This window comes from Heteronotia binoei, chromosome 21 (assembly GCF_032191835.1).
Source record: "Heteronotia binoei isolate CCM8104 ecotype False Entrance Well chromosome 21, APGP_CSIRO_Hbin_v1, whole genome shotgun sequence".
Classification (NCBI taxonomy): Eukaryota; Metazoa; Chordata; class Lepidosauria; order Squamata; family Gekkonidae; genus Heteronotia; species Heteronotia binoei.
Window position 1 is genome coordinate 155,297,546 of NC_083243.1, and position 22,608 is coordinate 155,320,153.

General features: G+C 42.3%; 1 protein-coding gene across 1 annotated transcript in view; it reads left to right on the forward strand.

Annotated features, from left to right (window-relative positions):
* Nucleotides 1–10,903: 10,903 nt before the first annotated feature.
* The window catches only part of TH (tyrosine hydroxylase), a 56,674-nt gene continuing 44,969 nt past the window's right edge, over nt 10,904–22,608 (forward strand). Inside the window, exon 1 of the mRNA XM_060262740.1 lies at nt 10,904–11,038. Coding sequence (XP_060118723.1) covers nt 10,949–11,038 — 90 coding nt within the window. The 5' untranslated portion in view covers nt 10,904–10,948. The remainder of the gene's footprint in view (nt 11,039–22,608) is intronic.

Consider the following 22,608-nt stretch of genomic DNA (forward strand, 5'->3'; position numbering starts at 1 on the left):
AATCAGACATAGGAATTTTACCCTATGTGACCTGCATGGTGGACCTACTTTTTTGGGAGCCTCCACATTAATTCATGAACATTCTCAGCATGATTCAAGTGATTTCTCAGGCTTTCCTTTTTAAGATGGAGAAAAGGAAAAACCTCTTATGGGAAATGGTGGGGTAGCCATGGACAGAATTCCTCTGTGGAAGCTCCACCTGCAGCCATTCTGGTGGCCAGGGGGAGGTAACATCTTTCAAATGGGTGGAGCTAAGCTCTGATTTTTCTCCCCCCTTTCAGCCAGTTGATGGGCTGTTTTGTTTAGTTCGTACCTGAGCTGCAGGTGTTGCTATAATTGCTGTTCAGCTGTGAAGGAAGAAAAGGAAGATGCCAGGTCGGTGGAGGTGTGATCATCATTGCCTTGGTGCTTCTGTGACAAATTGCAAGGTGGAAGGTTGGCAGGGCAGGGCCACCAGTAAGCAAGATGGGATAGGATCATGCTGAGGCCATCTTTATCTGCCTCAAACTCACTTGCTTTGCTTCACAGTGGGGGGCACTGTCTTGCACCTACAGTGATAAGTGACTTAGATTTCAGAGCAGAAATGCAAAGGTGTCAAAGATGGGAAAAGACTAATGTAATAAAGCTTTTCATATTGGCCGTTTTCCCACTTACCTTACCCCGGAGTGACATCCCTCTTCACCGCGCTGCGTCTGCGCGGATTTCGCACAAACTGCTGCGCAGCACCAGGAAGAGCCGCGTAGTCCCGGGGCGTTTGTGTCACAAATGTAAACTGCTTTTTGGCAGTTTACATTTGCGACGCAAAAGCCCCGGGACTACGCGGCTCTTCCTGGTGCTGCGCAGCAGTTTGTGCGAAATCCGCGCAGACGCAGCGCGGTGAAGAGGGACGTCGCTCCGGGGTAAGGTAAGTGGGAAAACGGCCATAGAGTCCAAGGATTATTATTATTTTTTTTACCTAAAAGCACCTTTAGGAGAATGCAGGTTGTGGCAGAGGAATTATGGGGGAAGAAATGACTCCCCCTTTTATCATTTTTGTACTCAAAATGACCCTCCAGCTGCTTCTGTCCAAAAAGAGGAACCCCATGGATGAAAGATCAGGGCAGGGGGAGGGCTTTGATTAGCAAAATATTGGCTGGAGGTGAAAAAAGGTTCAACAGCTCCTGCTTTGCACCCAATCGTTTTCCACTGATACTCACAAAGGCCTTTTTCAGTTTTGGTGCTCAAATGGTGCATAAGGGGAGATTGCATTATATGCAATCCTCCCAATATGTGGGTTTGCCATTTTGTATTAATAGGGCAATAAGAATGTTTTCCAGCTTTGGCACGCACAATTAAATGCCCATTTTTTTTAGGCTATGCATTTGCATGTACCCAGGTTGAGAAACTATCACCCATTGCCCTGTTCACACAAATAGGATATATCAAAAGGATTCCCAGTGACATGCTCTTGGTATGATTACCAAAGCTGTAATAACTGAAAAGGGCAAAAAATTTTAAGCAAAGCAGGCATTTTATTTGGAATGAAAAAGTTTACCGTTGGAAGCTACCATTTGTAAATCACCCATTCTGGAGTAAAACAGCTCCAGCTCATGTTTTAAACTATAGCCAGAATCTCAATTCCTTTGCAATGAAAGGCTGTGAAGTTCTTATAGTGATGTGGCTTTTAATTCTATTTTTCCTGTTGTTGCTCAGTCCTGCAGAGGTTGCCAGTGATGCTGAAGCGTGAGGTATCATTATGGGTTATTAAACTCTGTTGCTTTCAGTTCTGTTGATTGAAGCTGTAAAGTGGAAATGGCACTGTTTTATAGTGAAGGGTAAACTGTGCTGTAATTGCTTCAAGTGACAGACTGCAATTATTCAAGATTATAGGAGTGAGGGGTGGGGGAGAAACTCCATGGAGATGGGGTGGCACATATGAACATCCATGACATCTTGTGTTTCCTTCATCCCATCCCAAGCAGTTTCCATGCTCACAAAATTATAATTATATACAATCTCCACCAGAACACATATCTCCTATATCTTCTCCCCCCATGACAGACATCCTGTGAGGTGGGTGGGGCTGACAGGGCTCTCACGGCAGCTGCCCCTTCAAGGACAACTCCTATGAGAGCTATGGCTAACCCAACCCAAGGCCATTCCAGCAGCTGCAAGTGGAGGAGTAGGGAATCAAACACAGTTCTCCCAGATAAGAGTCTGCACACTTAACCACTACACCAAACTGGCTCTCTTTTATTTGGAATTGGCGCAAATGAAGCATAGACCCCAGCACTGGTGTGGTTGTGGGTGGTTCTTGGAGTGTGGCTAGAGTTTATAAGCTCCCTAAGCCCTTTTGACCTGGGAATGTAGAAAGTAATGCCAACCAAAAGTATTACATATCCCATGGGCACCAATTGTACCCCAAAAACAAGTGCCCTCATGGTAATGGCCATGCTCATGAGGCCCAAAGCAGCTCAAGATGCTGATTACAGGTGTGCCCAATTGTCTCTCTTCTCTCTGACAGTCAAGACCCCTCCCCAACACCTAATTGTTCCCCCTACAAAAACTTTGCCGAGGGTGCCACACAACTCATGAGGTAGGGCATGTGGCACAGGACTCTCTCTCAGAACTCCCTGCTATGTGCACTTAGATGAAGTGGCAAGGCACTTTGGTGGTGGGAAAAGCACAGAAATGGCAATTAGCACTAGTGGTCAAGCATCTTTGTTCCAACACCCAAAGGGCAGAACAAGTCCATACTCTATGGCTGATCTCTTCCATTTCTGAACCCAAATAAGTACTCCATCTTTGGAGGCAAGACCCAAAGGGGCAGCTGCACGTGGACAGTTAAACAAGGCCCTATTTCCCGAACCTACTTCCCTTATCCCCTTTCTTGTGGCCCACCTCCGCCTCCCACACTCAAGCCCAGCAATGTTTGAGTTGAGCAGGATTGGCAGGAGCTGCTGCCTCCTGCCAGCATGGTCTCTCTCACACAAGGAGGATTGGTGAATGGGGAGTGCTCCAATACAGCTGCCAGGGGAGGGGTTCCAAGTTTTCAGCTCCTCACTGGGCTGTAAGGTCATTCCTTTGGTGAGTCCTCTCTGGACAGGGTGCTTTTGTGTGAGAAGTGAAGCCCCTCCATTCTAAGTGAAATAGGTTGCCACACACCCTCATTCTCTTGCAAAAGAGCCATTTCCTTACCTAGAGCATGTCTGGAAGCAGTAGCAAAATGACAAGCTGATTCACGTGTTACAAAACACAAGGACTTGGGATCATATGTGTACTGGGATTTCCATGCTTCCCAGGTCTGTGCAGACCTAATTTGGACTGAGATCACAGCAAATGTACAGAAGGAGCTTCAGGCTTCCCCCAAGGCTGTTTTCCTGACCTAACCCTAAGTCTAGCCATCATTAGTTGTAAGTTTCCCAAATGAGCGAACAACACCTCCCAGGACCTTTTCAGGTTCTGAAAATGATACTGTGGGAGGGGGAGGCTGAAGCTCTTATTCATGTGCACCAGATGCCTTCCCATGTCTGAGAAACATGGAACTTCAAGCCCAAGCTCACAGTGGATTTGGTGACATGGGAATTAGACCAGTATTGTGTAGCGCCCTATTCTGCTCTGGAGGTTTTCAGGCCTAGTTGTCTGCTTGGGAGCTGTCCACAGCACCGTAAATCTTCATTCAACATTCTTCCCATTACATGAGAGTACCACAACCACTGCTATGGGCACACAGCCCCAAGACACCACCACCTGCTGTCCATACTTTTCTTCTGTTTGGTTCTACTCTAAGCTCAGTCTTGTCCCATAGATGTTTCCCATCCATACAGCAGTGTGTATTTTTACCCTTACAACAGCACTAGTGGCTTCAACGTAGTGAGAAAGAAGTCATGGATATATACAAAGCAGTGCTTTAGTTTATAAACTATTAAGTGGGAAAATGGGGCATTTGTACCACAAGTCTTGAATCATGCAAGAGTCTGTAGGTTGAATAGCAGAGGATACATTGCATTGCTATAAACGGAGCTGCCACAGAATGAAACAAAAGCAGTCATGTGGATAAACTGAGAACACTGGGATAATGTATGCAAGACTAGAGACACACACTCCAGACAGTGGAAGCTTAATCATTCAGTATTTTTAGCCAAATTCTGAATCCAAGAAGTTCAATGTAGGTATTTAGTATCAATATTTGAGATGATACTGTTTAATCTGCTCAGAAGATATTATCCTGTTTATTCCCCTAGTTCAATGAAAAGTGTTTGAAACATTGACATTGTTGTAATGGATAATCTCACATCTTTCTTCTGCTTTAGCTTGTCTGTATTCTTTCGTTGAGTGCAGCCAGAACTGATTATCTCCCTTTTGATTGGTTCAGCAAAGCTACCTCCACCCAGGGTAGTGTTCTGTTTTTAATTTATTACAATTGCCACATCACTTAAATTCTTTATATATATGCATTCCAATAACCTTGCAAGGGGTCTCCTTTGCTGGGTTACACTATTCTAAGCCCATAGACTACAATGGATTTAGACGAATAGAACTCTGCTTAGGGTCCCTCCCCCACATTAGCATTAAGCACATACAAAACATGATAGATGAATGACAGATACCCAGGCTCCCAAGCAGAGGAAATATCAGAATTTCAAATTGCCTTGTTCTTATGGAAAGGGCAATAATTATTTGAACTTTCCCCTCATACTGGAAATGCTAATGATTCTGGAGTGTGAGAGACAAAGAACACTTGCTCCTTATGATAAGAGCCATGGCTGGGGTTCATCCCATGTTTGCACTCATGAGTAGTACAGGATGACATGGGAGCTGGTAGGTCATGTTTCAGACATCACAAAGTTTGTGATCTGTTTTTACAAAACAAATGCCTAGAAAAGTGCTGTGTTACCCATTGAACATATATGTCTGTTTCCCTAAGAGTTCAACAGTTATACTTCCTATAACCCTGATGTGTTCGTGTTGGATGGGAGGTTCAGGTTAGGGAGAAATCACATTGTTTCTCAGAAGTTCCCAAATAAAACAAATTGGTGTGGTGCTTTGCCTTTTCAGGAAAATGCAAGTGAAATCCACACAGTTGCCTCTCCTTTCTCTGAATTGGTCTTGACTAGGATGTGCAAAACACAAGTCAGGATTTGTAATCCGGAGCAAACCTAGACATGACCTGGAAGATTCTTGACTAGGATGTTTTGCACTTAAAAAAAAAGATGCCTATTACAGGCATGTGGTGAGACACAGCTGGATTGGTGCTGTGGTGCTGAGGAAGGTTAATACTTTATTCATGCCGTATTCCTTATGCATATCCCCCCCTTGAGCAAACAAGATCCCCTCATTAAGAAAATAGTGGTGGACTTATGCCACTGTGGTGTAGTGGTTAGCATGCTGAATTATGATCTTAGAGACCCAGGTTTCAATCACCACTTTGCCATAGAAGCTCACTGGGTAACCTTGGGCCACTCACATAATTTCAGCCTCAACGAGAGGAGAACCATGTTAGTTGCTTTGAGGGTGCCTATTGGGGAGAAAATCCGGATAGAAATTCGTAGTAGTAGTAGTAGTAATAGTAGAAGTAATTTTGCTTGAAGAAAAATGCATGAGCCACAGGGCAATGGTCCCAATGTGAATATCTCCCTCTTTTTTAATTGCTTTCTTTAAAAAAAAAAAACAGAAAAAAGAACAAGGGTATACATTTAAAATTCACTATTAAAGAAGATTTTTTAAAAAAATGGGGGAGAGATTTACATAAAGACAAGAGAATAATATAACAACAGTGGTGGCAGATTTACACGTATGTTTCTATAAATGGTTTCCAAATATTTTATTTTTTATTTATTTCTTTAAAAATCAGAAAAAAACAAGAAGAAAAACTCAAGATACAGCAGCTAAATACTATTTTTAAAAAGGTGAAAAAAAGAAAAAGTTTACAGAGAGAAAAATATAACAATGGTGGCAGATCGACACCTAAGTTTCTGTAAAAGGTTTCCAGATATCTAAAAATAAGTCAATGCAGTTTTCATTTGTATGCTGTGTATTCAAATAGTGATAGAGTTCTTAGGCCCTCAGTCCATTGATTTACCAGAGGTGGGCATGTATTTTTCCAATGTTGTGAGTCTTTTAGTTGTAGTAAGGCCATGAGAGTCCATTTTTATTGACCGTTGGTTAGCCTCCAAAAAATGAGCAGATAGTTTCAAAGTACATAAGCATCCTACAAAACCAATGAACATTCTAATAAAATATTCATATAAGTAGTAACTTCTCCCCCCCCCCCCAAAAAAAACCTGAATGACTGGACAACACTTGTTAGGATAGACTAATTGGCAGAAATAGATTAGACTTGGAAGGGTGACTTTTGGGCTGGCAAGGGGGTAGAGGGAGAGGGAAGATTAGCTATACATTACAGGGCTGTGAGCTGTGTTTTCTCTTAATCGGTCTGAGGCTACGGCGGAGACCAGTAGGGGATGACTGGCCTGGGGATCCCAGTGCTCCTGGGGAAGAGAAGATATGATGGTGGGAACAGACATAGATGTAAGGGAAGGAGGCCAAGACATGGAGGAGCTTGGCCCCCTTCTAGTCTGTATCCCATCCCAACAGTAGTAGGTAGTGGGGCCAGGTTGAATTGCCAGGTCCATAAATAACAAGACCTCAGTCCTTTGGGATTATCGAATTTGATTTTTGCGGCGTTTTAGTGGACCTAGTTACTACAGAAGCATTGCCATGGTCGGACCACTATGTCCTGAAGGCTTGTATGGATGTTCCACCCCAAGCCTATTTAGGCAGTGAGCAGATTTTGGCTCGCCCACGGAGCCTGATGGACCCAGTGGAGTTCCAGATGGCTCTACAGGATCCCTGGCCTCGTGGTGATTCTCTCGATGACCTAGTGGTCTTGGCAGAGCTGACACTCCGGGGCAATTGAAGAGATCGCACCTCTGCGCCCTCGTTCTAAGTTAGTGCTGTGGTATAGCCTGGAGTTGTTGCTGATGAAATGAGGGCTCAGATGGCTAGAGAGGCAGTGGTGGCATACTTGTGACAAAGTGTTTAGAACATCTTATAAAGAGTTTGTGAGGTCCTATGAGATGGCAGTCAAAGCCACATAGAAAGCTTACTTTGTGGCTAAGATTGCGTCTGCAACTTCTGCACAATTGTTTAGTACAATTCAGACTCAGATATTGGCTGCGAGGCTTTTGTGAACTTTTTTGCAGACAAGATCTTGTTGCTCCATCATGACCTCCCTGCCACATTTGATACAGTATGTGAGCTCAAGGCCCCGTGCCTATCTTCCAGACCGACACTCAGCCTGGAGGAAGTTAACAGAATTTTCTCAACTGTGGAGGAAGTTAACAGAATTAACTTCTTAATTAACCTGGAGGAAGTTAACAGAATTCTCTCAACTGTGTGCCCAACAACATGTGATCTGGACCCTTGCCCTTCTTGGCTAATTAAAGCTTGCCAGGGGGAGCTTAGATATCCTATACGGGATATCGTAAATAGATCCCTTTCTGAGGGGCTTTTTCCAATGTCTCTTAAAAGGGCCGTGGTCTGCCCCCTCTTGAAAAAGCCTACATTGGGCCTGGCCATATTGGCACATTATCGGCTGGTTTTGAATTTACCTTTCTTGGGTAAAATTATTGAGAGGGCAGAAGCGCTACAGTTACAGAGTTTTCTGGAGGACGCTTCCATCCTAGATTTCCACCAGTCCAGCTTCCGCCCAGGTCATGGGACCAAGACAGTACTGGTTGCCCTGGTGGATGGCCTCCAGCGGCATCTGGATCGAGGTAGCTCGGTGGTGCTGATGTTGTTAGACCTATTGGCTGCGTTCAATATGGTCGACCATCAGTTGCTGTCCCGACGCCTCACCAATGCAGGGATTCAGAAGTTGGCTTTGCAATGGCTTTCCTCCTTCCTGGAGGGTCGGATACAAAGGGTGGTGATTGGGGGAGAGTCATCCTGAAGGCATATGCTTAATTGTGGTGTGCCACAGGGGACAGTGCTCTCCCTGATGTTGTTTAACATCTATATGCACCCCCTTGCCCAGATAGCTCAGAGGTATGGGCTGGGTTGCCATCATTATGCTGATGACACCCAGCTCTATCTACTGATGGACGGCCGGTCTGGCTGTGTCCCAGAAAATCTGGACCTGGCACTGCAAGCCATGGCTGGATGGCTTAGGCTAAGCCGACTGAAGCTGAATCCAATGAAGACTGAGGTCCTTTGCCTGAGTCGTGGTGGTCTGGGCAGGGAAATCCCTTTACCAGCTTTTGATGGTGAGCCACTGACAACGGTGCACAAGGTCAAAAGCTTGGGGGTGCTGCTGGAGCCTGCCTTGACAATGGAGGCCCAGATAGCAGCCACTGCTAAATCTGCATTCTTTCATCTTAGGCAGGTGAGACAGTTGGTCCCCTTCCTTGAGCACGATGACCTGGCAACTGTGATCCGTGCAATGGTCACCTCGAGGCTGGACTACTGTAATGCCCTCTACTTGGGGCTCCCCTTGTCTTGAACCCAGAAACTCCAGCTAGTGTAGAACACGGCAGCCAGGCTGCTATTAAGGCTCCCCATATACAGCCGAGGCTGCGGGAACTGCACTGACTGCCAGTAGTATACTGGCAGGTGCTGGTCATTACCTTTAAAGCCTTATATGGCCAAGGACCTGCTAACCTTAGGGACTGTTTCTCCCCACATGTTCCCCAGAGAGCACTTAGATCTGGATCTCAAAACCTACTAGTGATCCCTGGGCCGAGGGAGGCTAGACTACAATCTACCGGAGAGAGGGCCTTCTTGGTAGCCTTCCTTACTGATGGAACCAGCTACTGGAGGATGTGAGGGCCTTGTGGTACCTCGCCCAGTTTCGCAAGGCCTGTAAAACCACACTCTTCCGGCTAGCCTTTAACTGATCTAGAGTTATCGTATTGTGGCAGCAAATGTAAGAATACTGAAACAATCGGAAGTGAAACAACTACAAATGATATCAGCACCAGATTGTTTTAATTTGTTTTAATTGTTGGTTTTAAAATTGTCGTATTAATGTCATGCTATTTTTAAAATGATTTTTTTTTTATTTTGCTGTTGTGAGCTGCTCTGAGCCTGCTTTGGCAGGGAGGGTGAAATATAAATCAAATAAATAAATAAATAAGTTGAAAGGATGTATAAATTGCAATGCCAGCATTAGATACTTTTCTCAAATCTTTGCTAAAGAGTCATTATGGTGTCCAGTATATCCTAAACACACACATATATATATTAGCTGAATAAGTCTCAGTTTAAGATCCATGAGAACAGGAAAAAGCTTTAAGGCCATATCCCACTGCTTTGGCAAAATGGTGTTCTAGCTCCTTATTCCATTCATTTCTGAGCCTCTGCACATCGTATTTATTATTTGACATCAAATATTTATAAGCAAATATTGTAGATTTCATTTTCTGCCTTGATTCTATTAGAGCAGGGGCATCAAACATGCGGCCTGGGGGCCAAATCAGGCCTCTGGAGGGCTCCTATCAGGCCCCCAAGCAATTGGCTATCATCTGCTTCCTTCTCCCTCTCTCTTGCTTCCTTTTGCATAACAGAGTGTTTTGCCAGGCTTGCTCAATTGCATGGGAGTTACAGAGCAAAACCTCCATTGGCTGAAGCTCCTCCCTTGAGAAGGAAGTGGGGGACAGGTAGCTTGCTTTGACAGGCTCTCTCAATCACACAATAGAGCTACTGAGCTAAGCCTCTCTTCCATCTATTGGCTGAGGCCCCTTCCCCTCCTGGTCCTCTGGGGAAGGAAGGAAAGAATCAGAGCTTCCTTTGCCCAGTTCCCTGGATCCCATGGGAGAAATACAAATAAAGCACTTTTAAGACTGAGTGCTATTGTTTTAAGGATGTTTTAAGGGTTTCAAAAAATCTTTGTGTTTGTGTCCTTTATAAAGTTTATATCCCTCCTATCTAATTATAAATAGGTACGCACATGGTCTGGCCCAACATGGCCTGGCCCAACAAGGTGTCATTTATCTCAGATTCAGCCCTCATAACAAATGAGTTTGACACCCCTGTATTAGAGTTTACAGGAGCAAAGAGAACTCTGAGACACTTCCATTGTGAATCTCTTACAAAGATTATTTTAGTCTTTAAAAACAAATGAATAATCTTAATACCAAACTTCCCAGGTCATGCATGTTTGGTGCTAAAGAGAAGAAGACTTCTGTCCGACACAGCTTCTCAGCACAATTTTCTTTTTCTTATCTAGACATGAGGAGCAAGATAGAGTTTCTTTCTCCTCACTTCCTTTTATTTGTCCAGGTCACTTGAAGGCATGAGAGGGTGTTTCTTCACTGTGTATTGCCCTATCTCACCTCAATAATCAGCTATCAGTAACTGGGGTAATATGCAGCACACATACACAGGGTGATGCCATCAACTTACACTGTGTCAGACTAGGAGACAGGAGAAATTGAAGGAGCAATGGCTATGAATGATCAGAAGCAGAGTGCTCAGCATACCAGAAAGCCAGCATTTCAAGCAAATGTTTCATCAGCTCTAAGGAAATCTTGAATTTGTTTCCAGTTTCTTTCAGAGCCACACTCCGTTGCTTTCTTCTTCTTTTGTTTGCTTGATGTTTGTCAGGTTTAAAATGCCTTCACCGATTGTGTTTTAAACTGGAGCAGAGTCATAAGCAAGAGAGCATGCAATAAAATACAGAGCAAGGTATTCAGCCTAGCAAATACTTTTGGGGGCAGGATAGGAGCCAACAGTGCCTTTGCTGAAGCTGGGTGCCTGCAATCTCTGCAACAATTAGATTTAATGGGACATAAGCGCTTCTTTCTTCAGCATCTCCTCTCTCCTCCTTTATCTCTCCCTCAGGCTGAAGGGAAGGAGGGAGGGAGGCAGAAGGGGTGAGCAAAGGGTCTCTGACGTCAGACTTGCCCTATAAAAACCCAGAAAGAGAAGGGAAAGCAAAGCTAAGAGCTGATCCAGTGCACCAGCAAGGATGCCAACCCCAAACACTTCCAGTTCTTCAGCCAAAGGTTTCCGGCGGGCAGTGTCAGAGCTGGATTCCAAGCAAGCTGAAGCTATTCTGGTAAGAAAGAACTCCCAACCCCTTCTCATCTAGTCACAGGCAACCAGACTGCCTGAATATAGTTTCCCCCCCTTTATTTACAGAACATCATTCTATTAAAGCAGCTGGACAAAACCAGTAGTTAGAAATGTGTTAGATATGGTATAATCATAGCTACAGGTATAATCATATACAATAGTCATACAGCTGCCAATTCTGAATTGGCAAAAAAATATGCTAAAGAGAAAAATAAGACAGTGATAATGCATTACAAAATAAACAGCTTAAGATAGATTAATAAATTAGTCTCAAATTAAAATAAAGGTAAAGGAAATATTTATTACCATTACTGTCTAACACTGAGCAGGCTTAGTCACGTTTCATTAATGTGACAGACTGACAGAGTGTCAGTGAAATCAGTGGAGCAACTCTTTATAGGATTGCAGAAGAAAAAACCAATACCCTTTTTTAACTATATCCACGAGACAGTAGGAATAGAGATTGTTAAACATGTTGCTTCACAATATCTGTTAATTTCTCCCTCCATTATTTGGAATTCTCATTTCTGGTTTATATCAGAATTTTGCATGCAGCAGATATGCAACGGCAAAAGGGACCTAGCCTAAAATCATATGAAAACTTCATGTCTGCCTTTAATGGATTGTTTAGAAGTATTGCAGACCTTGCTAGCCAGGATGGCATGGTCATTGGTTTCCATTCCTTAACTGTCTTGTTTGCTGGACTTGATCCTGTAACGTTTTTAGCTTTTAGCTTCTTGTTTTTCACATATATCCATTGAGTTGATTCACATGTGCACTACATCAGTTAAGTACTTACATATTAAATGCACCAAGAAAGAAAAAAAAAATGCATCATAAGCAAAGCTTTTTAGAAGTGTCATTTTATATATCCAGCAGCCAGTGCTTCTATATTCCTGTGGTATCTATTGTATAGAAATCAAGTAATGCACATGCTTATCTGAACTAGGCCTCTAGTTTAAGTTGCTTACTCTGGAATATTTTCATAGATTTTGAGGAAATGTCAGAAAGAGCACTCCATAGTGAGAGCTGGAGAATTTCTGCTCTTAGTATGACATAGGATAATCTTACATGAATGTAAACCCTGAATGTAATACTTCCTAGGTATCCTCAACCAATTGTGGAGATCATATTTCTCCCTGTATAAAAATGAAAAAGTGATATTTTTGTAAGAAATTTGTAATACACAGGAGCAAAAAAAAAATATCAAAAACCCAAAAACCACCATAGAAGATAAGACAGCTTTAGATCTTTTTCTTGCCTGGGTAAGGACACAGGGCAAACTGCTTCAGAAATTGACAAGTCCCCAAGAATAATTTATGATATGAAACTGGAATGTGCTATTCCAAGAAAAAGAAATAAATTCGAGTCCAAGCAGCTTTTTATGTCCTGGACAATGTGTGCAGTTTTGAATCTTGACTGATGTCTGCTTTTCAAATAAGGCTGCTGGTCAAAAGCAGGAAATAAATTGAAAAGTATTTGTTATTTGTATTTAAATAAAAATTAAGACAAAGTTGCCTTCTACCAAATACAAGACATATGTCTTAGCATTATGGATGCAGTTCAACAAAGTGAGGTTTTATTTTCATAAGCATTCTAGTCTCCAAATTTAGTAATACATCAGTCTATCTCTGTTTTGCTGCCTCCCTAAAAATTGCAAAAGTAGGGTTTTTTATTTTGAACAAATTTAGATGAAGGAAAACTACCTAGGAGGAACTTGAGGCAGACTGTTTTAGAATTGTTCTTTAATCCAAAGAGATAGCCTTATAAATTCAAGTTCAGACAGTGAGAAGTTTGTTTTTCATCCCACACTCTATCTTTTCCTACTCTTTGATCAATACTATGCATTTTAAAATGGACAACTTGAGAGATTTTTTTCTTTTTCTTTTTACTGCCATGTGAAGAAAGCAGGGAGCTGGAGTCAAGACATGTCAGACTACCTGAAATTTGCCTCAATGAGCAGTCAGATAATTTATCAGTTGCAAACCCTGCTTTCTTCTAAGGAGCTCCAGATGGTAACACTTTCTTTGCAACCATTTTGTAAGAGTTATTTAGGCTGAAAGCCAGTGGGTTGGATCCAAAGATCCGTTAGTGCAAAGATCACAGATTTTTCCCTTGTTCCTCTCCCCCCTCTTCTCCCGAAGCTATACTTTCTGACCCATTAATGTTGATTTTTGGGGTCACAGGACATTCAGATGGGATGGAGGCTGCACTGAGGAAAGGGATAAAATCCTGAGATCAGAAAGGGAGATAGGGAAGGTTCTGCACCTGGTAGTGCCTTCTGTTGACAGATCACTGGACTTGCCCCAAACTACTCTGTGAGCTCCCTTGGTGGACATTGATCTGTAATACAGGTTTTCAGATAGATTAAGTCATTGGGTGCATTCACACACACTAAATAACATGCTTTGTAACTGGATTTCTACTGTGTAAGAATAGGAAAATGCACTTACAAACAGTTGCCGTGTGAAAGCACCTAGTGTCTAATGGGCCCATTTCACTATACCTACCAGTGCAGCATTTTGTGGAGGAAAGTGGAGCATATCTGGGCAGACTTTGTCTACTTGCAGGCAGTACTCTTCTAAGTCTCCAATCTTGGCCATCAAAACCCTGTGCCGATGCTGGACAAGGCAACTTCCAGAACCCATAGAATGCTAATGTACTGTCACTTACTACATCTTCTCTAACACTATACTTGGGAAAGGCCCTTGCAGCAAGACAATCCTGTGCCAGCTAATGGCTTTCCAATCCCTTCCAAACTGAAACAATCATACCACAAATTGCAGCCAAGTCCCGAGGCTAAAGCAAGAAGACGTATTCCTCATTCAGTGATGTTAGGAGCTTTATGCCTGATCCTTTGCAGAGCTACCATTGTGCAGGAAAAGTATAACATCAGTCTTTTCTTCAGATAGGAAGTTGATTGGAGCAGTCAATCAAATGAAATCCAAACATTCCAAATTCATTTTGTTACAGCGATAAACTTTGCACAGAAGTAAATCCACTATAATTACTTGGGAAATTCCAGATGTAATCAGATAAAGATTATGTATTTGTCTTTAGGGATGTGAACATTGTATCTTCTGTATTGAAAATGGATCAGACTTAGAAGTGTAATGATATATAATAACCTGCAAAGGTCTGTGGTACCCAAATGGCCACCATTTGACCTTTAATAAAGCATTACCTTGAAAGAAAGGTTTTCAATTGTTTTATTAGTGAAACACAACGCAACCAGTTTCAGGCAGTTCCCTCTGTGATGCAGCTGTCTCGATTTACATTCTCTATTGAACATGGTGATTTTTTTTAAAGGAATGGATTTTCTTTACATTAAATTTTTGATGCTCCTTACTGTTTTTGAGTTGATTTGCATTAGTGGTAATATGCCTCTAACAGGAAGGCTAAACTGAGCTGACATAGGGATGGCCCCCAAGTGGATTTAAAAAGCAAGATCAGACAGGCACAGCTGCTGCCTATCCCACTCCTGAACTCACCCCATCCTCTGATGTCTCTGAGACAAATCAAATACCTACCACTTGGGAAGTGATAGCAAATTCTTTTGCTGCACTCCATCTCTCTTTCCGGGTGTCTGACTGCAGGAGTGCACAAGTGAGGCAGATTGGTGGTATGAACTTGTCAAATTGCTCTAGGTGCTCATTAGTATTCTTTTGTAAAAAACCTGCCCAGAGAGCATGAGCGCATGGACACTAAAAATGTAATGGAAAAAAAGAAACCCAAACTGTGCTAAAGGGTGCTGCACAACAACCATCTGAACATGCCAAAGCACTCCCTGCACTATATATGGGCACATTGCATGGGAGCATCTGATCAGGATTTGGCCACTCCAGTTTGGGGCAGCACAGTTTGGGATGCTTCCGGTGCACCCAAAGCTGTCAGTCTGTACCAAGCCAAAAAGTATCATCCCCTCAGAATCAGAAGAAACACAAAATATGTCAGATGCCACCCTTTATTTTGGATGATGTACTTTAAGTCAACTCCAACTTGCCATAAGTCAACTCCAACTTGACAGTTCTACAAAAGCCATGAAACAGTTAGAATCTGGCAACAACATGCCACCTTCTGTAGAATGAGTATCAGGATTCAGGATCCTCTGCCTGACAAAGCTTCCGTAGTGCTCCCTTTGTTTACACCCACAGACAAATCTCTACCAAGTCACCTCTTGTGGGTGTTGGCGATCACCCCACTTATAATGTGAGAAGTGCACCAGCACAAACGTTCCGATTTAGAATTTGGATTTTTTTTTTTTAAAAAAAAGAATTTATAATTATTTGGAATCAAATGCAAATCAATAGGAAACAGTCATCCCCCCCCCCCCAAAAAAAACAGGGCACACTACTGTTAAAACTGTTTTCCTCAGCCTTCTGACAACCAACCCCAAAGGTTGCATCACAAAACTACAATTGCGAGGTAGCAATGCCCAGGCATCAGGCAAGGACTGTAACCTGGGCATTCAGAATCTTGAATTAGAACTCTGTCCAACAAACCGTTGCCTTGTTCCTAATATATCCCACCCCCCACCCCCCACAAAAGGGGATTAAATAAAATATCAAATTTCCTTATCAATCTACAATTTAATTAATCTATCAATCTACCAATCCTAAATCTTATTCCTGAATATTAAATAAATGTAGAAGAAGAAGAAGATATTGGATTTATATCCTGCCCTCCACTCTGAAGAGTCTCAGAGCGGCTCAAAATCTCCTTTACCTTCCTCCCCCACAACAGACATCCTGTGAGGTGGGTGGGGCTGGAGAGGACTCTCACAGCAGCTGCCCTTTCAAGGACAACCTCTGCCAGAGCTATGGCTGACCCAAGGCCATGCTAGCAGGTGCAAGTGGAGGAGTGGGGAATCAAACCTGGTTCTCCCAGATAAGAGTCCGCACCCTTAACCACTACACCAAACTGGCTCTCCACAAATGTATGCTTCAAATGAGAAAGCGGGACTCAAATGTAGGATGAAATGCTTGGAAAAGGACACAAGGGCAAGTTTCAGCATCTGGAACATTAAGGAGAAGGGGGATTCTAAAGCAGCTATGCCTGCCTTTTCGAGGGAAAAGATCAATATGAATGTGTTTGTTGCTGCCTGTTCCTCCTTTGGGATTCCATAAGTGTGTACAGACATTTATCACAGTCCTCCCTCTTTTATGAAAATTAAGGGAACCTTGGTCAGGAGACATTCAGCTCTCTACCCTGCTACTTTGATGTCAGGTTATCTGCAGAATATAATAATAATAATAATAATAATAATAATAATAATAATAATAATAATAATAATAATAATAATAATAATAAACTTTATTTTTATATCCCGCCCTCCCCCGCCAAGGCGGGCTCAGGGCGGCTAATATATTTCACTTTTATTTCCCAAGAATATATTTCACTTTTATTTCCCAAGCAGTCCTACCTACTCTCTGTAGGGGCCAAATGGATTCCAAATAACCAGAATTGTTCCAAGTTCTGGAACTACAAAATTTGGATTAGGAAATATTCTGGATATGGCATTTATTGATGAGTTCTAAATATTTCTGATTCTAAATTGCACACCCATAATTTGGCCTCATCTTGTTTTTTCCTCATGCCTTGGACTCAAAACATATTACAGTTCAACAAGACAATGTGTAAAATTTAAACAGTTGAATTAATTAATTAATTAATTCATTCATTTAGATAACTGTATAATGTTAGGATGTTGGAGAGTTTGAGCTATTGCTTTAAGCAAGATGATTTGGTAAAGGGATAGGTACTGTGGTCTATACTACTGTGTTAGTATGTTCTCTCTGTTGTTATATGTATGTTCCTACTGTGTAATTTCTGCAGTATTCAGTGTGGTATACTAATACTTTGTTTCAGCTTGGTGTCAGCTCTGTTGTCAGATTTCTGTTTATTTTCTGATTTCTGCCCTCCAAAACTCAATTATGTTGTTTATTTGATGTCCCATCCGATCCCTGTCGTGTCATGCTGCATAATCTGCCTTAGTGGAAAAGGTGGACTATAAATGATGTAAATAAAAACGAAATGAGTCTCTCAGAGCAGAATTCTAAATATTATGACATAGAATTTACAGACCCCACTTGATGCCTTGTTTATGTTCATATTGAGATCTCTGTGTATCTTACTGTGATCTTGGTTGCACAGCAAAAAGCATTATCATGGTTTTCAAGCTTTCTATTTAAATAACACAAATGTAAAGGAAGATATTGGATTTATATTCTGCCCTCCATTCAGTCTCAGAGCGGCTCACAATCTCCTTTATTATTTCCCTCCCCCACAACAGACACCCTATGAGGTGGGTGGGGCTGAGAGGACTCTCACAGCAACTGCCCTTTCAAGGACAACCTCTGCCAGAGCTATGGCTGACCCAAAGCCATGCCAGCAGGTGCTAGTGGAGGAGGGGGGAATCAAACCCAGTTCTTCCACATAAGAATCCGCACACTTCACCACTACACCAAACTGGAAAGCCAATAAGGATGGGATCCCCTAAAACTTTTGCTTAATCTATTTTATACATTTTCTTGCATGTGGAATCTAGTTCTGAGAACAAAATACATTCTAACTATCTATTAGCGAAATGCTTGTAATTTTGTTTTCAAAATCCACTGGAGTGGCAGCCTGAAAGGATGCATTTTTAAAAACTATGCGCTGACATTATTTTGCTCTTAAAAGTTATCTTCAAAATCTTCCTCTGATGATTTTGATGAATATTCTCCAAATATTAGGTTTGGATCTAGTGATGTGCAAGCAGAAACTTAAAGGGTCTTAAGCACCATTCTGATTGCACAAAATAATGCACAGACAGTAATGCAAGTAAGGATAAAATAAGGTTGACTTAGGGCAAGTGGCTACCTTGGTCTTTTTCTTTTCATTTTGCACTGGATCCAATCCAGTGTTGGGATATACAAATGATTGGTGTGGTGATATTGGGCACCATCATTTGGCATCCAAAGATGACAATGATGATGATGATGATGTAGTAGCCATCAGTGACCATCAACACTTGACAGAATCTGATTGTTGACATGCCAGAAAAGTCAGTATTTGACAATATTTGAGTTACAACAGAGTTAAATAAATTTTTACATTAACCAATTAATATAACCAATACATTTTGATGTTTCATTTCCTAAGGTTGAATTCCAAGGTTAAATTGACATATAAATTCAAAATCTATTAATATAGAAGCCAGCTAAACTTACCATAACACTGTCATTGTTATTTTTAAATTTAATTATGAGTCATCTAATGGCGTGGAGAAAGTTACAATTTTTAAAGTACAACTGTACAATAAATAGTAAATAAATAGTAGTAAAGACAGCGAACACAACAAAGAAACTATTAGTAGTAGAGATGGCAGAAACATTTGGACCAGAGGTAGATCGAAGTTTGAGTCAGAGGTGCCTTCTACAGGCTTGTGTAGTTTTCCCATTGCATTCACAGCTGAGTTTAGCACAACAGCAATTAGGCTTCCAAATGGCTCATTCCTCAAAAGTTCCCTGCCTCAGTCCCAGGCATCTGCCCCCAGGCTTTTCCAGATTTTTTTAAAATTGCAAATGATGAATTAAAACAATCTGTGTATGATTTTCTGTAAATTTCCAGCTTCTTGTGTTGTGAACATACAATGAGAAAGGCATATCTCTGCAATGAAAGAAGCTAGATACTGGGAATTCACAGAAAATGATACACAGACAGTTTTAATGTTATATTGATGCAATGCAGCTGGATCGAGGTGGGTCGGCACTTTTATTATTCTTAGATCTTACAGCAGCATTCAACACAGTTGACTATGCACTGTTGACTCACTGCCTCGCTGAACTCAGAATATATGGGGTGGCCTTGCAATGGCTTTCCTCCTTTCTCCACAGTTGGGGACAGAGGGTGGCACAAGGTGAGGATGAGTCCACTAGATATCCCCTCTTGTGTGGGGTTCCACAAGGGGAACTCCTCTCCCCAATGCTATTTAACATCTGTATGTGCCCCCTTGCCCAGTTGGTATGGAGCTTCGGGCTGGGATGTCATCAATATATGGATGACCCCACTATATTTGCTGTTGGACAACTGGTCAGCTACAGTTCCATCATCTTTGGCTGAGGGTCTGGAGGCCGTGGTGGGTTGGTTAAGGAAGAGCAGGTTGAAGCTGAACCCATCAAAGACAGTGGTTTTGTGGTTGGGGGTGGGTGGGTGGGATTGGAGTTGGAGTGCAGACTGCCAACTCTTGATGGGGTACTACTAGCACCAGCACCTACCATCAAGAGCTTAGGAGCGACACTGAATACCTCATTTTCAATGGAGGCCCAGGTCATGCATATTGCCAAGGTGGCATTTTTTCATCTCCGCCAAACCCAGCAGCTAGCTCCCCTCCTACCTCACTTGGACCTGGCCACAGTAATTTTTGTGATGGTCACCTCCAGATTAGACTACTGTAACTTGCTGTATGCTGGCCTACCCCTGAGTCTGACCTGGAAGCTCCAATGGGTCCAGAATGTGGCGGCACGAGTCCTGATGAGAATGCCACAGACAGCACATATTCTATCTGTGCTGCACCAGCTACACTGGCTGCTGGTTGAATACTGGGTCAGATTCAAGGCTTTGGTTATGACTTTTAAGACCTTGAGCGATCTGGGACTGAAATATCTATGGGACCTCCTCCTCCACTATGTCCATGGAAGGGTGTTATGCTGGCTGAAATCAGCTGGTGACCCCCAGCCTGAAAGAGGTCCAGATTTCTTCAACGAGGGCCAGGACTTTTTCAGTCCTGGCCCCAACTTGGTGGAATGCTCTGCCAGAAAATATCAGGGCCCTGTGGGATCTCTTATAGTTCTGCAGGGCCTGTAAGGCAGAGATGTTCCCCCAAGCCTTTGTATAAGGACATGTTGGCACCTTCTTCTCCCCACTTCTGTTTAGGGGGATCCACCCACCCCTGATGTAATTATTGGAAATTGAAATTGAACAATAGCACTTTAAATGAGAAGCCATTGGTGTTTATGATTTATTTTTAATGTAATTGATTTTATTGGTATCAATATATGTATTTTGTTTTTATGGCTGGGATGGGGTGATTCATCAAGTTGAGTAGTAGTAGTAGTAGTATTCATTTGCTGGTGTTTTGAAAAAAACTGGGGGGGGAGCCCTGATGGAGGGACTGGCCACAGGGGTGGAACTGGGGCCAGGAAAATGGCTGACATGTGGGCAGGACTGGGAAAACCCAAACTTTCCCACCCACAAGTCAGCCATCTGGGGTTTGCTGTGATCTTTCCCAGACATCAACCTTCACAGTAAAGCAGGTCTGAGAATGATCAGAGAAAAACCAGAATTTCAGGAGGGACACAAATGGACTGTAATGCTGTGGGGAAGCAGGAAGAAACCCTGCATCATTGAACCCAGGGCAAGCTGCCCCATGTAGCAATGGTCACAATTTGGAAGGTGGTATGAAATGGGTTTTGTTGCTCAGGGTATGATCAGGTTGGGGCATGTAGCAGGCACTACAAATATCTCCATTTCCAAATGGAACAGAGAATTGTTGTCAGACACTGCACCCAGACATGCTGTTGCATCATGCAAGGATAGCAATGGAGCAGTTACATGGTTGTCATGTGCCATCCCATTAGCACGTTTGAAAAAAATAGTCCTGGCACATGTGCATAAGCACACTGGGGACTGTGGAGGGCAGGAACACTGCGAACAGATTGGTGAATTCACACCGCCAATCCATTTTGTTTGCACTCCCCCACATTCAGACATCCTGAAATATGGGAGGCATGCACAGGGAACCATTACCACTGGATTTCACCAAGTATATTTACCTGTCTCCAACTTGTCTTCTGATGGGATACTGATGACTGGGGAACAGCTGGCAGATGTGGCTGTGTGACTTAGCCAGTTAAATCCATTCAGATAAGGCAACTATCTCAGACCAAACTGCCTGTCTGTTCGCACTCTTAGTGTGTACATTTATCCCCCTATCATCTTTATCCAAAGGTTTTGCAGATGTTAAGAGTTTTTCAAAACCCCAAATGACTGGAAACTAGCTGAAAGAAATGAATGTACGTGTTGAGACAACAATGGGTGCTTTCAGATGGTGACTATTTGCAAGTGGATTTTGCTATTCTTACACAGTAAAAGAATCCAGTTGTTTAACCTATGTAAAATGGTAAATGCACATTTAGAAAATAACTACTGTACAAGGGCATGCATTTGGAAATTATTTATCTCTGATATATAACTCCTAAAAAAGTAAAGGTAGTCCCCTGTGCATGCACCAGTGGTTTTTGACTCTGGGGTGACGTTGCTTTCACAACATTTTCATGGCAGACTTTTTACAGGGTGGTTTGCCATTGCAGTCATCTACACTTTCCCCCCAGCAAGCTGGGTACTCATTTTACCAACTTCAAAAGGATGGAAGGCTGAGTCAACCTTGAGCCGGCTACGTGAAAACCCAGCTTCCACCAGGGATCAAACTCAGGTCATGAGCAGAGGGCTCCAACTGCTGTACTGCAGTTTTACCACTCTACGCCATGGGGCTCTTTTTATATCACTCCTAGACACAGTTATTTATTTATTTAAAACACTTACAAACACTGAATTATAACATACTTATTAATGCTATTACTCCACAGTTGTTATTTGCTTCCAAGCTGGGCTTTTTTGTAGAAAAAGGCCCAGCAGGAACTCATTTGCATATTAGGCCACACCCCTGATGCCAAGCCAGCTAGAACTGTGCATTCCTGCTCAAAAAAAGCCCTGAGTCCAATAAATATGTCCAGAATCTCAGTCTAAAATATTAGAATTTCAGTAAAAAGATTTCTAAGGAACATAGAAATCATATTGTCTAATGAACTTAAGGCAGTATTTGTTATTACATTTTTGATATGTTGACTTCCACTCAGTTCAGAAACCATCCAATTACAGTTCTAACAAAACATATTATCACCACCACACCCTTTATTTTAGTAGCACAACTGCTGAAACCTACCCAGCACTAACATAGTACTTGATGCAAAAGATTATCCCTGCTCCTGTAATGTATGTATTTACATTTCTTCCAGATTGGTTCCTAAAACACCATTGGTGGAATTTTTTAATTGTTTTGTAATTAAAGAAAAGTGCTGAGAAATGCTCAGCACAAATCAATTTTCACCAAGCACTTCTTCAGTATATTAATAGCAAATCACTGTGTTCCTGTAGTAGTGATAATGAAAACCACACAACTGGACCAGTTAGACTGTTTATTCAGCAGACTCAGGTATGCAGAAAAAACATTGTTTTGTAAATTAAGCAATAAAAAAGGAAGAAACTCTTAAAAACAGACTGATGAGGACTACAACATTGAGAAGATTTTTAGGTCTTTGGTCACTTGGTTGGGCTCAGGACTGGTATCAGTATACCCTGTAGTAAGGTGAGTATAACCTCCAGGTCTTCTGGATGGGCCCTCTGCCACCTCTTCCCATTCCATCACCTCTCTTGCTGCCCATCCACTTGCTTGTGAATCTTAGTACCACTCACATTCCCATCTGCAGGTGCCCAGTATTACTGGGGAAAGAG